General features: G+C 42.0%; 1 protein-coding gene across 2 annotated transcripts in view; it reads right to left on the minus strand.

Moving 5' to 3' along the window:
* The window catches only part of tenm4 (teneurin transmembrane protein 4), a 129978-nt gene that overhangs the window by 50238 nt on the left and 65718 nt on the right, over positions 1-14022 (minus strand). The window contains exons 5-10 of one of the 2 annotated variants that reach the window (XM_010797350.1): positions 12914-13124; positions 8681-8782; positions 7846-8040; positions 6306-6506; positions 2403-2588; positions 203-229 (exon numbers count right to left, since the gene is read on the minus strand). In XM_010797350.1, coding sequence (XP_010795652.1) covers positions 203-229; positions 2403-2588; positions 6306-6506; positions 7846-8040; positions 8681-8782; positions 12914-13124 — 922 coding nt within the window. The remainder of the gene's footprint in view (positions 1-202; positions 230-2402; positions 2589-6305; positions 6507-7845; positions 8041-8680; positions 8783-12913; positions 13125-14022) is intronic. The other variant, XM_010797349.1, reaches the window with a different exon arrangement.

Here is a 14022-nt window from a genome sequence, read left to right on the forward strand (position 1 = left end):
GATTACTGTGTGACAATATGGCAAAACAAAGTTGATGGGAGGTGGGGATCTTTCAAATGAGCTGTTTGAGGCGAGAAGAGGTGCATAGTGTTTGCATATGTCAATGCAGGGGAAGAGCATGGTGTGTGTGCATGATTTGTTAATGCTGGCTGGAGTTACAATGGAAGGAGGACAAAAATAGAAGGAAGGAGGAATGCCATACCTTTCACTACCTTATCCAGATAGTGAGCTTGGGAGATAAAAGACAGGACATATAAGGGAGGTTTGAACAGTGCCACTTCCATGACAAGACAGCAGGCCAAGGTGTTAGTTTACATTACAAAAGGGAAATACAACACAAAAAAAAGGTGCAGCCATGAAGCAAAGCCATGCATTACAAGCAACACAACAAATACGATCCAACACAGAGGGAGAGGGATGAGATGGGAGAAAAACTAAGGGGGGGATGGTGGAACACTGAGAAAGAGAAAGACATAAAGAAAGAGAGGGAGAGAGGGTAACAAAGTATTATGTTCAGGCAGAACATTTTAATCTGTCCACATTTATCAACTGCCAGGATCGTCGGCATATCTTATGGGAGTATTTCAAAAGCAACGTGATTGATGCACATATTACCGCCCTTAAATCTCTCTAGCAATATCGTACAGGGGGTCAGGATGTAAAACAAAAAGCTCTTTTAATCTTGAAACACCTCTACGGGCAATGAGGTCACCAGAGGCTTCGGCTGCTCCACAGCACGGGGCTGGGGGCCAACACAGAGCTCTCGATAATGACAATTGATTTAAATTGAGATCTTTGGCTTCGTAATGGATGACACTGAGGAATATTCTTGTCGAGGGAGTGGGGATCTCAATATGGCACTTATAAAAGGCCCATCAATAATGTAAGGCCAGCATATGAAACATTCACAAGACTGAGTAAAGGCTCTGTACTCAAGCAGCTTTGCCCCGAGATATGCATGAGAATTCTGTGAGGGTAAATTATCTTTATCTATTTGAATATGGAATAAAGCTTTCATCTATAAGACTAGCATTTTCAGATTTTCCCATCTCCATAGTGACTTATATGCGTGGGAGTTGTACATTTCTGCTCATTGAAATGCTGTGGCAGAGGGGAAGAAGGGCCATCGTTTTTATGTAATGCTTGAGTGCTTTATCATAGAATAACAATGAGTAAGCTATAACGTTAGGTGGCAACTGTCAATAAAGTAGTGGCTGGGTAGTTCCACTTACTGTAGATGAATGCATCACATGTTACATTATTGCCACATATTTTGTATAGCAGTAGAACAAAGTAAAGAACAACAGATAGAAGAGAAGGGAATTGATGAAATACAGGGAATAATGGTAGAGTTGCAATCTTGCAAAGCAGGCATCATATAGCATGTCCTCCTGTCCAAACCTCCTCTTATGTTAAGAGGAGGTTTGACAGTCCTGGCATGAAATGCTATGAAGCTCAGGGCATTAAAATACTCCTATTAATGAGCTCAAGTTACACTTCACCAATAATAATGTCAAACTTCAGAACTCAAGAATCCTTCCTTGGTCAGTGAGTTATGAACAGTAGAGAGAGGTCACAAACAGACTGGCTATGTGTCTGTTGAATATTGACCGATCACTGCAGCCACTGGTTCTTTAAAAAAAAGCAGAGCTCACAATGAGTAACCTATTCAGAAACTACGAAATTGCAAATATATTGTATTTATGAGATACAAAGCGTAGAGTTCACTTTGCAAAGTTCACTTGGCTCCTTTTACCTCTTGCCTTTTCTGTCTGACAAGGATTCTAGCAAGACTACAAAGAGCCAGCATTATCAACCTCTGAACCACTGCTGGCATACTTTGCTAAAGGATTACAAAACCTACTACAAAACACAGAGCACTTCATGACTTTCCTCTCTAGCAACACAATGAAAATCCTGTCAAAACTTTGTTTTTAGGTTTAAATAAGCCACGGTTAGTAAGAAACTCTTGACATTCTGTCAAGGTCTTTTAAACTTAACTCCTGCAAGCGTTTACAAAAGAACAATTGATGGCATGATAAACAAAGCGCTAAAAGGGATGATGACCCACATGTAAACATTTGAAATAAATAGCAAATGAAAAGGGAGAAAAGAGAGGGATGAGGAAAAGGATGAGTAAAATAAAAGGACACCTTAGCACATTCCCACATTAAAATGCATGAAGGCAAGCCTCAGATCCTTGAGTAAACCTGTTCATGCTTTACTGAGTTGCACTGATTCAATTAAGCATGCTTTTCCCTCTCTTCTCAAACTGGAACCATTCCCCTCACACCCAGCGCTTCATACACACACAGACAGACAGACGGCCTACGCCTTTGTTGACCCTCCAAACACACACACACAATGACCACCACCCAAACCAAAACCTCTTCCCATCCTACCAATAGTGCAGTGCTCTCCGTTCCATCCCGGACTGCATTCACATTTGCCGTCCCTGCAAGTGCCATGTTCGTTGCAGCGAGGGTGACACGCCCTCTGGTCACACCCGGTGCCCATCCAGCCGTCGTCACAGCGACAGGTGCCCGACACACAAATGCCATGACCACCACAGTCCGCTGCACAAATCTCTGTGGGAGACAGGGACACAGAAAAAGACAAAAAAGAGAGTGGGGAAAGACAGACAGAAGGAAGGAAGGGGGGGTGGAAGTGGGATGTAAAGGGAAGACGAGGCAGCAAGGGTGAAGAAAAGACAAATCCAAGAGTTATTGTCAAGGCAAGGCGGCCACGCTCCACTACCTTGTCTGATGGCAGCTGAAAAGACATTCTTGCACCTCATAAGGGGCAATCCTGTTTGACAATACAAATCTAATAAGTCCATTATAAAGAGAAGACAAGGATTGTGGTGACCTTAGCAGACTTATTCTTCTCCTTGCCTTGTTTCCTTTTAGTAAATTCACCTCTTTCTGGCACATAAGGGGAAAATAGGAAAACATACACAGCTGGAACTTCTTTTTCAATACAATTGAAAAATCAGCACTAGCATTTTGATGAAACTATAAAACGAAATATAGTTTATTTGTTGTACGTGCTGTGTTCATTGCTTTGTTAAATGTATATGGGATATAGGCAGGAAATCAAACTCTACAGAGTTATTCAAGGCATGATTAAAGGCCTGGGATGAAAATATGCTGTTTTTATTCTACCTAAGTGATGTGTACCAGAGGAAGAATTACATTCACGGAATGGAGAAAAACTGAGAGACAGGGAAAGCACATTAAAGCCTTGCCGGCGCTTTTGTGTGGCAGCTGAAAGACCACCCTGACAGGCTGCGATACAGACTGGGACATTACCCCCGTCTCATGGACTCGAAAGAGAGTATGACATGAGGAAAGCTTAAAGAAATTAAACAATGACATATTTATTATGAATCCCATTGAAATGTTAACCTCTTAATTAACAATTATGTAAAAAAGGGGGGCTTAGCAGGAGGAACAATAGCCCTGTATCCATGACTTATTAGCCAAGCCATTTAAATATGACCACAGGGGACCAAACTGAAGGTACAATCTTTCAATAAGTCAATTACTGCATATACAGTGGGTATTTTGTCACTGTTACCGATCTAATTTTAGTGTTTTTTTAAAGAGCGTAAAAAAAAAAAATGTAATGCTAATTAGAGCTCAGTACTTTGTTAAACTATGCAAATGCTAATGTTACATCTGACTTTTGATTTAGAGGTTCACCATTTTAGCAGTGTTTCAATCAGTGCCCCTTATGAATGCTTAAACACACACAAACAAAAAACCTTACATATGCAAACACAGGTTATCAGGATTCCTCTCATCAGTCGATTTATTGTTGAACTATGCCACTATGAGTTATCCTCTAAAGACAATATTAACAAAGCTAAATAGGAGGTGCTAATGAATACAATGAACCTTTTGAGTGATCTCATTAAGCTGAAAAAACAAAATGCTAAATCCGACACTGCTAGGTCCTGTCCTGTTTCTAGCACACATACTGTACTGCTAAGAGAAAATAGACTCAAACTGAATGCGAGACAACTGCTCACTCGGAACAAAGGAGAAACCTTTAACGTGAGAAAGATGCAATTACAGCCCGAAGGCAAACCCTCATTATCCGTGGCCAGAGGAGTCCGCAGTGAGAAATACCCCCATCCCCATGATGGCTGTTACCATTTGCACTAAAGGGCCTTGTAAACAAACTTTCCTCTGGGTGGGAGAATGGCATAAGAAAACACACATATTAAAGGACATAAACCTCAGGCATTGTTTTATGGTTTGTAATCGCATTACTACCAACTGTGCACACACAGGTTTCACAGTTCCAAAGCCACATGAGAAAATGAGTTTGTGCCCTAAAACTATACGGGGAGGGGGGGGTTAAAGAATCTTGAAAGACATATTGAAAGCTTGCCATCTCTTTGTTCACCCCCCAGACAGCAAGGTTACAGGCTGCTAGCTGTACTGCCCCACAACCAGGCTTAGTGTAGTATTAGAGCACAGAAAGCTGTACAATGAACGGGATAAAGGAGGATAAGGAGCCAACTCATCATCATTTACAGAGCTCTTTCTCTGCGAGGCAAACTCAGACTAACTGCCCATTTCCCTCAAAATCCCGGGGATTACCTAATAGGTCATTGTGTCTGCTTGGAATATGAGAGGATTCCTGGATCCAAGTGACTGCTGGATCATTTCAGAAATATTTGGTGAGAATACAAATGATGTTGTCCAAAGGAAAGCAGCTACTGTATCAGTTTCTACTAAATCAGAGCTGATACTGATTATCACCACATTGGGGGCCTGTTCAAACTGAGCTACAGCTTTATTCTGCCAGGGAATAACCAACATGAGAATATGCTCTCATATGAGCATTCATATGTGTAGGTAATAGTGCTGGGTGATATAATCAAATATTATGACATTTCTGATGAAATACACTGATATGAAGGGATGAAGGATATTTTAGGGTTGACTATCAGGGATTTCACGAAACATTTACATAAATAACTTTTTTAATAATCAGCTGTAATGTGGTTATAATGTCAGATACTTTAAACAAGTTAAACATTTATTATAAAAAGTCAGGAAAAGACACTGATGCGGTATTACGATATCCAAAATGTAAGACAATGTGCTGTCCCCTATTACAAAATCACTATTGATATATTGCCCAGCCCTGGTAAGCGTATATACAGTTCTGGGGTTGGCTACACTTAAATGAAATATATGGAAGTTTTAAATCTGCCAACACAGAGTAAGTAATGTTATATACCTATACTTGACAGCTCTTTAACGATAAGCTACAGAGTGCACTGTGGTTTTGTAGTAAAATACTTCCCTGATAAATGTGAGCAGAGAGATGGCTGTCTGAGCTGAACAAAATTGTACGGGACTTTTTTTTATCCTCGGAGCCTAAAGAAGGTATATTCTAGCGGTGAAAGTGTATCTTCTGCTCAGCCTATTCTTGACTACCAAGAGAGAAAATTCCCCATGGACAAAATGAACACAATGGGAACAATCCTCTGGAGCAGAAAGAGCTATCATCAGCTGTAAGCCTTGTGCCAACGCGAAGAAAGCCAGAACTCAAGAAAGAGCATTAACTTGCATTAGATCATGCCTCTGACAATATCCCTGCTATGAGCGTTTCCCTCTTTTCTCTGGCTCAGAGAAGAAATGTATTTACAGCAACATCTACCAGAGTGTGATTGCTCGATGTGGGCTTCTAAATAATCACTGATGTGAATAATTGAGGCTTTTGTATGTGAGCAATTTTTATTTTAACATAGTCACAATTGTTTACTTCTGTGAGGAGTCTAGCAATTATTTATTATATTGAATCAAGCCTGGGAAGAAACATTCCGACAAATAGACCAGGATTTTACCAGAGATAAACTGGCCGAGATGTTATTACATGATGTCGCAGTTTGTCAGTTGTGAGGTATTCAATTAAACTTGCAAGCCTTCAGAGTTAAGTGATACTGAAAAATATTTACTGATTTGGGGAGTATTTGACAGTTGTTGAGGATAAGTCTAAGAGATAACATAATTTTAGAAGTGTATTACTCAAAATAAAGCTATGACTGGGGTTTTTATTTAATTGAATCCAAGGGCCTAATCTTAAACTAGTAAAATTACAATACATCTTTAATAACCTGCTGAATTATTTATTATTAAGTTTATTAAAAAGCTAATTTAATTAGGAGAATGCCCTATTTTCTCTGAATACATTGTTTTTTATATTTGGTAATCACAGCTAAATCAGCTCTGATCTGTGAAGGGGAATCCTGCCCATGTTTGCTCTGACCAGAGGGAAGCACTCACCTGTAGAGCAGTCGTGGCCCGTCCAGTTGGGATCACAGCTGCAGGTTCCGGTGTCTGCCAGGAACGCCCCGTGTCCGGAGCACTGGTCCATGCAGGAGGCCCGGGGGCTCTCACAGCCTGGCCCGCCCCAGCCCACAAAGCAGTGGCATTCTCCCTGGACACATACCCCTCGGCCTGAGCATGTTGGATCCATGCAGTCCACTAAAAGGGTTCCAAAGAGACAGTGTCAGACACACCAGTCACCTGCTGTTTCCCTCTTTCAGAGGCAACCTGGCGTCTCTGTTTGAGGCTGAGCCGAATGGCAAGTGCAGTGGGCCATAGCTCAGCTGCACACAGAGAATTACACAAGAAGGCCTACTTTCTTTAAACTGGAGACAAGATTTACAGTCAAACTAATTGAATGGCACGAGGGCTTATGGTATCAAACAACAGGTACTGCCTACGCTCCTGCTGGCACAGCTCCATCAACTCATATTGAAAATCGCTTCAAATAGGGAGGGTGCCTTAATGCTGGGAAAAAAACAGGGTAACTTAGCTAAAGCCTGGGGCAACTGCACTCTAGTTTACAGACTATCTGAAGAACACTGTCTCTCTTCTGCTTTTTGGTGGAGTTTAATTAGTATGCAAATGTCTAATTAATACCTGGTTCTATGGCATCCCTTCCCTTGACATCTTGCTAAATGAGCGCTTACTTTGTAAGACACAAGAGTTGTGGGAGCAAGTAGTTAAAATAATTACATTCTTTCTAGCAAGCATGGTACACACAGATGGCCAGTGGGCCCCGAGCAGGAGCAATGTCTAGCCACGGAGAGCAGCAGGCCGCGCCATGGCAGCTCCTCTTTACCATGACATAAATGGGTGTAAAGGCCGTCATAGGAAGACAAACAGGATCTGGTGCCTCTTAGCAGATGGTTTGGGCACAAGGCACAAAGATCATAGGCTAACTGACAAGAGAGTCGCTCCTGGCAATTAATCATTGTGGCTGAAGGTCGCACGGAAGAAAGGTAAAAATGTTAAAGGGTCCTCGTCCACATTCCCCCTCCACTCCTTATGGCTCCACCCAAAATAGAATGGGCGCCTATGGATGTCACAAACCCTCATTTATCAAACTCACAGGGTCCATTTTTCATCTTGAATTGAGAGCCTTCAAGAGCTGGCAAACACAATGGCTCCTTCAATGTTATCTGGTCAAGCTGGATCCAGCATCATGAATGTGGAGTTTCCCAATGGATTAACATCAGACTTTGCGTGTGAATTTCAGGCAATAAATGGGCCGTTCCGATTAACCTAATGCCTTATATCCATGATTTATACAGGAGAAGTCACCATATTGTGAAGTGTTGTAGCTATAACGATCTTCATAAAGAATGACCCGTCTTTACTACAGGAAAGACAGTTAAATAAGCCATACCGACTTAATAGCCTTTCCCATTATGAGTATTTTATTAAAATGTCGAGTTAAGATGGCAGTAACAACAGCCGTTATGTGTAGGACTTTATACGTGTAGGATACATTACCATGACTTATCAAAACAATCACCTTCTTCACAGTTTTCACCCTTGTAGCCCGGGTTGCAGATACAGGTTCCCACGATGCACGTCCCATGGCTGCTGCATGTGATGTCAATGCACTGGTTGGTGGGAACGTCACACTCGGAGCCCTTCCAGCCGCTGTGACACATGCAGCGACCTTTAAGGTATTGACCATTCCCACTGCACAGCACTGGACAGGCAGCTTTGAAAAGAGCAGACAGCATACATCCATTTGAATGGACCCCTTCAACCATAGCTTCAAAGAATAGTGAGTGTGTGCTAAAGTCTCCGTCTGACAAAGAGCTTCTGAGCTAAATGGTAAAAGGTTTCCTTTCTAGGGAGGGTACAATTTGCAGCACACATTACTGCACTTTGTCATTCAGTGCAGATGTGACTCTCACAAAACCAACCAACAGATATCTGCACAATGGCGGTTGAGAATAAAAAAATAACAGAATAAAAAGTGTAAAATGCTGTGCAGATGGATAACAGATGGCATTATGTGTTTAAATGTGTCAACGGAAATTACTAGCATTTAAACACACTTCCTAAAGTCGTTCTTTTGATTTGGTGAGAAAGCAATGCAGCCTAGGAGCCTAGCCTCTGTAATTTAAGTCTAATTTTTCTATATACTTTTCAAGATATATTTTAAGCAATAGTTCATTAGGAGAGGTTGAGATGCATCATCTGAAGTAGTACTGCTTAACCTAATTTGAGAAATATAATACAAAGTTATTAAAATGGCTTTGTTCTGGTCCTGGTGAACATCATTTGGTCGATATCCAATAAAACAAATGTATGACTGACATGAATCAATAAAGACATTATGAAAATGGACTCACCTCGCCCACAGTCCGGTCCTTTGAATCCTAAAAAGCAGTGGCATGTTCCAGCCACACAGTCCCCGTTCCCAAAGCAGTTACTGGGACAGTCATCAATAGACTCTGCAAGAAAGCAATCAAGAGCCTTTCTGAGTAATGTGCTTTGAAAAACAATTTTCCTCCCACTCATTTTCTTTGGGCTGATGATTATCCCTTTGCTAATGACAGTGATAAGCACAGGCCCTGGTCCTGTAAACATTTCTATTTAAGTGCAAAAACATTTTGGAGTGTTACTAATGTCTCCCCCCCCCCTCTCAATTGGTGGGAGAAACTAAAAGAGTAAACAACTTCTCATCATTAGGGCTTCTACTAAAACGTCACAAAGCAAATGAATTCTCAGAATCCCAGAACTCACTGCATGTGATAAGTGGCATGCATCATTTGACAAACACAATTTGATGCTTTTCTGGCACACTGCAACCAGGCGATTTGAAGCATCAGCAGCACTGCCTTTTCCCACTACTCCCACCTACTGTGGTTAGCCTGCTCTAGGTATTGGCAGTAACAGAGTAGACAGGGAGACTGCTTTGTGCCCCTGTTTTCTCTATTCATCACACTTCTTTTTGATCTACCTTTTCTGTTTTGTGGACTTAATAATAGTGATTTACAGTGTTGAATGCCCTTTTGTGGGTCATTGACAACAGTTGTTTTTCATCAATTGGGCTTTTAAAAAAAATCTGGCAACCAGTTCTGTTTTCAAAAATAAATAAATAAATAAATATAACAATGGAAAATAACACTGGGTTGTTGAAAAGGAATCTTGGCATCTCATCTAAATGTAGTTGGGCTCAAATCAAATGATGTGGGATTTGATCACAGACTCTCAGTGATTCCCTCTGATCCAAAAAGTAGACCCTGCACACCTCACCATGATCACAAAACAGCCACTATACAACAAATAAAAGTGCTATCTTTTGACATGTCCTTATGAATAGAAGCTTGGGAGACAATTGCAAGCCTTAGACCAAAACAAATATAACTTTCAAATGAAATTGTAGGTACAAGATGACCGTGATGTAGAAATTATGAAGAATTGCTGGAACTATTTAAATCTTAATGTGACTGTAATGTGTGCATTCTTATACAGTAAACTCAACTTTAAAACATTTTTATCTCTGACATTTCAAGAATATAATGTACTAATTGCATATATATCTCCCCCTTTTATAAATATATTTTGTATATACGTAAGTATATTTAGCATATAAAGATAAGCCAATTTCTTTGAAAGCGCAGTTTTACTCCATTTAGCCACATGGTGTTCATGGATTGTTGTATGCACAGCCTCACATTGATTATGTGGCATATTATTATCTTTCTTTCTTCTGCAGTTCTGTGAGATGCCAACAATCAGCACAACACATTCATTTCTTTATTGATCCTTCTAACTAAATCAAATAAATCGGCAAAATAATTATTTCTACTACCATGTTCTGGCTTTTATTAAAAATGAGAGTGACCACTAAGGCGCTCTGCAGCAGAGCTCTGAAACACGATGCTCACTAAATTAGGCCTGCAATGGTGCTGAAAAATATTCAATCTTGTCCATTGCCTTCAGGCAGCCGGGGCTCTGAGGCAAAACTTACTGAACAAAGACTCTCTTGTGCTCCACAAAGGGCTAGAAATGTGAGCCATGGATTCAGCTTCCCTTTACTCTGGAGAGTCAATCATCACTGAGGATGCAACGCAAGACAGAGAGAAGAGACAAAGAGAGAAAGAGATGGAGGCAGAGAAGAAATAGAGAGATAGTGAGCAGAGAAATGCTGCTGATGCTTTCTGTGCTGCGGACTTTGCCATGTTGGGTTAGTGAGGGGATGCTGGGGAGACTTTCCTCCAGGGTGGTGGAAGAAAATCCCCATTTTGGTGGGTTTTAGATAGATTCCAACAAGAATATCTACGGTAACTACAGTAAGACTCTTGGTTATTCGTGCTCAAAGCTAGTGAAACCAGCAGTATGTGTGGCCATTAAATGCCTCCCAGAAGTAGAATTATTCAGTAGAGATTCTTGCTTTTAATTTTACAGCTCACGTATAAAGGGACAGTAAAGCTAAGCAGGGTTGTAATTTAATGTTCACTAAACCAAGTCAGTGAAGTGAAAGATCAAGCTTAATCTGCAATCTACTGACATATTAAGGGGGCAGGCATTCATGAATGTGTCTCTAATTATAGGTTATCTTATCTTTATCCATCACGGGTATTTCTTTTAGTGATCAACAAACCGTCAAATCGAATGTATTTAATTGAGTTATAGTGAACTGCCGTGCTCCCTCGCTGACGCAGTTTGGTAGATTGCGCAGTTCCCATGTCTATTGGGCGTGTTTCCTCTGAGAGCAGGAAGGGAAGGCCATGAATATCTCTTAGCCACATACTCGACATAGGCCAACGCATAAATCATGGATTCAAGCAGAGCTTCATTGAAATTCATTACCCTTTCACATCAGGGGAGCTAACTATTGTGCGAGTCTCTCCGGCGGGTGAGGACGGAGAAGCGTGCAGCAGGCAGTTTTAATCAGCGCCTTGCCATACTCTGAGAGGATGCTCAGCACCTTGGAATGATGGGTGGTTGTCTACAGAGAGAGCCTGGGCTATATAGTGAGACAGGATATAGAATAAGACGTTGGCGCTGGCTTTTTGATTCCCTTTGCTTTGCTTGGCCAGTAAAGGAAGCCATGTCTGGGCTGAAACATGTCTGGCACCAGGCAGCAAGGGACAAATGGCTTCATGCTCCAGAGGGCTGTGATAAAAAACATTCAGGGGGACACATTTCACATTGCCATGGAGCCACCGCCAAGTAATGAGGAGGAGCATTAAACACACGGACGCTCCAACCCCCCCCCAGATGTATTATAGCATGGTTATTTGCTACAAGTAAACTTTTTATTTAATGAATGCGAAGAGCACAACGGGCCTCGCTGACAGTAAAATGAGACATATTTTCCTTCCAACACTGTCAGAAGCACTAAAATAATTTGACTGTTAGTGTCTTATAAACAATGCCGCATGGTCTCTCAGAGCGCCTGTTCTAGTTATTGTTCACATATATTTCTATGGCTGGGCTGTTCTGTCTGAAGGTCAACTCTATCCCTCCATGGCTCAATACAATTCAGGCAGTTGGTGAGATTCAATTTCTGCTGAAGGGCACTTAACCGGTGACCCATTTTAGAAAGGGCCCCTCTGCCTCCCTCTGAGCTCCTGTGGGCAGATCAGCTCTGATACAAATGAACAGAGGCAGAACATAGCGCTGACTAACTCTGCCACACCCCATCCCCGCCCCGTTCCCATGTGTTGCCCACAATACCTGATTTAGTCGTGTTTTCTCAAATATGAACCGCAGATGGCCCTCGTGGTCACCCAGTCGAGAAGAAATAAGCAAAACTAAACATGCTGCCCTGACTCCCCCTCTCTGTGTCATATCATCTATTAAGTATTGAATTACAGCTGTTGTTTGCACAGCTAGGCGGGGGGTCATCTCTTGCCTGTCTCCACTTGGTGTTACATTGGTGTTGAGGACAGCTCCTCATCGATCTGCTGCCTGGCACAGCCCCTCGTCACAGATGGACTGTGGCCCAGGAGCTTTTAATTAAAGAACATGTGAGAACAGCTCCCAGCTGCCATCCCTGTGAAAGTCGACACCTCGGGCCCTCTCACACCTTGCCTGATACAGCAGTGCCAATCAAAGGCACTTTAGGGGGAACAAAGAGGAGCGTACAAAACGAAAATCACCTCCTCATAGAAGGACGTATGTGTGAACACAGCCGCGTGCCACACACACTTAGTCAGAGGAGGGAAAAAAATCTTTGCTACTTTGATATATGGAAAGTAGATGGAAATTGGAGCAAATTGTGATCAAAAAATGGCACTAGCAGGAGGGTACAATCATACTTTGAATTGTATGCAAATGGTTCCCAGAAGCTGGACCCCTGATTCTGCGGAAGACACTCAGGCTAATGAGGATATTATGATCTCTCAATGCCCCACTCAGGGGCATGGCAGGATAGCACTGATGTCCTGATTTTTGTCATACTCAAACTTCACCTTGATTAACCCGCACTTTCCTTGGTTACTGAAATCTGCCAAAAATTGTCTCTGACTTATGCCCCAAGTTTTTCGGTAGAGTGCTGCTGGTTCATATTATAGGGATTATGGGGATTGCTATTACAGGTTTCTGCAGCAGGTCATGCCCAGGGCGCTCACCTATGGCAGTGGTGAGGTAGGAGACAGTTTCCGTGTCTTTTCCGTCGTTGTAGATGGCGAGGTGCCAGATGCCCGAGTCCATGTACTGGATAAAGCCTGTGTCGTGTGTGGTGATGGGGGCCAGGCTCCTCTGCATAACCACGGGACCCTCAAGACCTCGGACGTCCTGGGCCAGGAGCCGCCGCCCATCCAGAAGCTCCACAAAGTCAAACTGCGGACAGACACACAGAAAGTGAGAAAGACTGATGGACGGACCGCAGACACGCCATTAGAGTGACACATGAGACTTGAGTGCTTTCAGCCCTCTTTATAGCAGAGCATCATTTGGTCTGCATGAATAACTCATCATTCGAGGAGAGCTTGAGTTAGTCTTGGCACATGGCGGCTGGATGGGCTGAGATAATGTCTTAATCCACACATCTTATATGAAAGCCTTGTTTGAAAGTATTAAAGTGAAAAGAGGGAAGACATGGGGGGAAATGTAAGTTTACTAAATAACATCTGCAACCATTTTCTTCACATCAGTAGTGACCCGATGCATACCAATGACCCGGCATATTATTTTCATCTCCATAAGGAAGAGAGTCTTCACTCAGCTGCTACTCTACGTGCAATCTGACACAGCACAGAATATTTTCTTCAAAGTCAAAGTAGAGAGAAGAGACAGCATGATCCTCTGACTGAAATATACATTACATTGGACATTAATGCAAAGAAGAATCCGGGCATGAACAAATTATTGAACTGCAGTTACATTTAGAGCAGGAATCTAAACTCTGTGAAGCAACAGTCAGTTGTGATTAATAACATTATATATCTGACTGTGCTGCACATAGATGGAAAATTAGTGTAGAGAAAAAGCTGCCTTTCTTGGCCCCTGCTGAGCCCCGCGTCGTGGTGTGATTCATTGGTGACATTGAACCTGAAAAGAAATGTGCCATAAATCCCTTATGCAAGTCAATCGTAATATAATAGAGAGATTTATGAATTGGTTGGTATTCATGAAACACTCCTATATGGTTGGATAGATTTTTTCAAACAATATCCCAATTTATATTCGGTGGCAGGGCAAGAATGGAAAAAGGAGCTAAATCCCTATACTTAGAAGA

Source organism: Notothenia coriiceps, unplaced genomic scaffold (assembly GCF_000735185.1).
Source record: "Notothenia coriiceps isolate Sejong01 unplaced genomic scaffold, NC01 NC01_scaffold00037826, whole genome shotgun sequence".
Taxonomy (NCBI): Eukaryota; Metazoa; Chordata; class Actinopteri; order Perciformes; family Nototheniidae; genus Notothenia; species Notothenia coriiceps.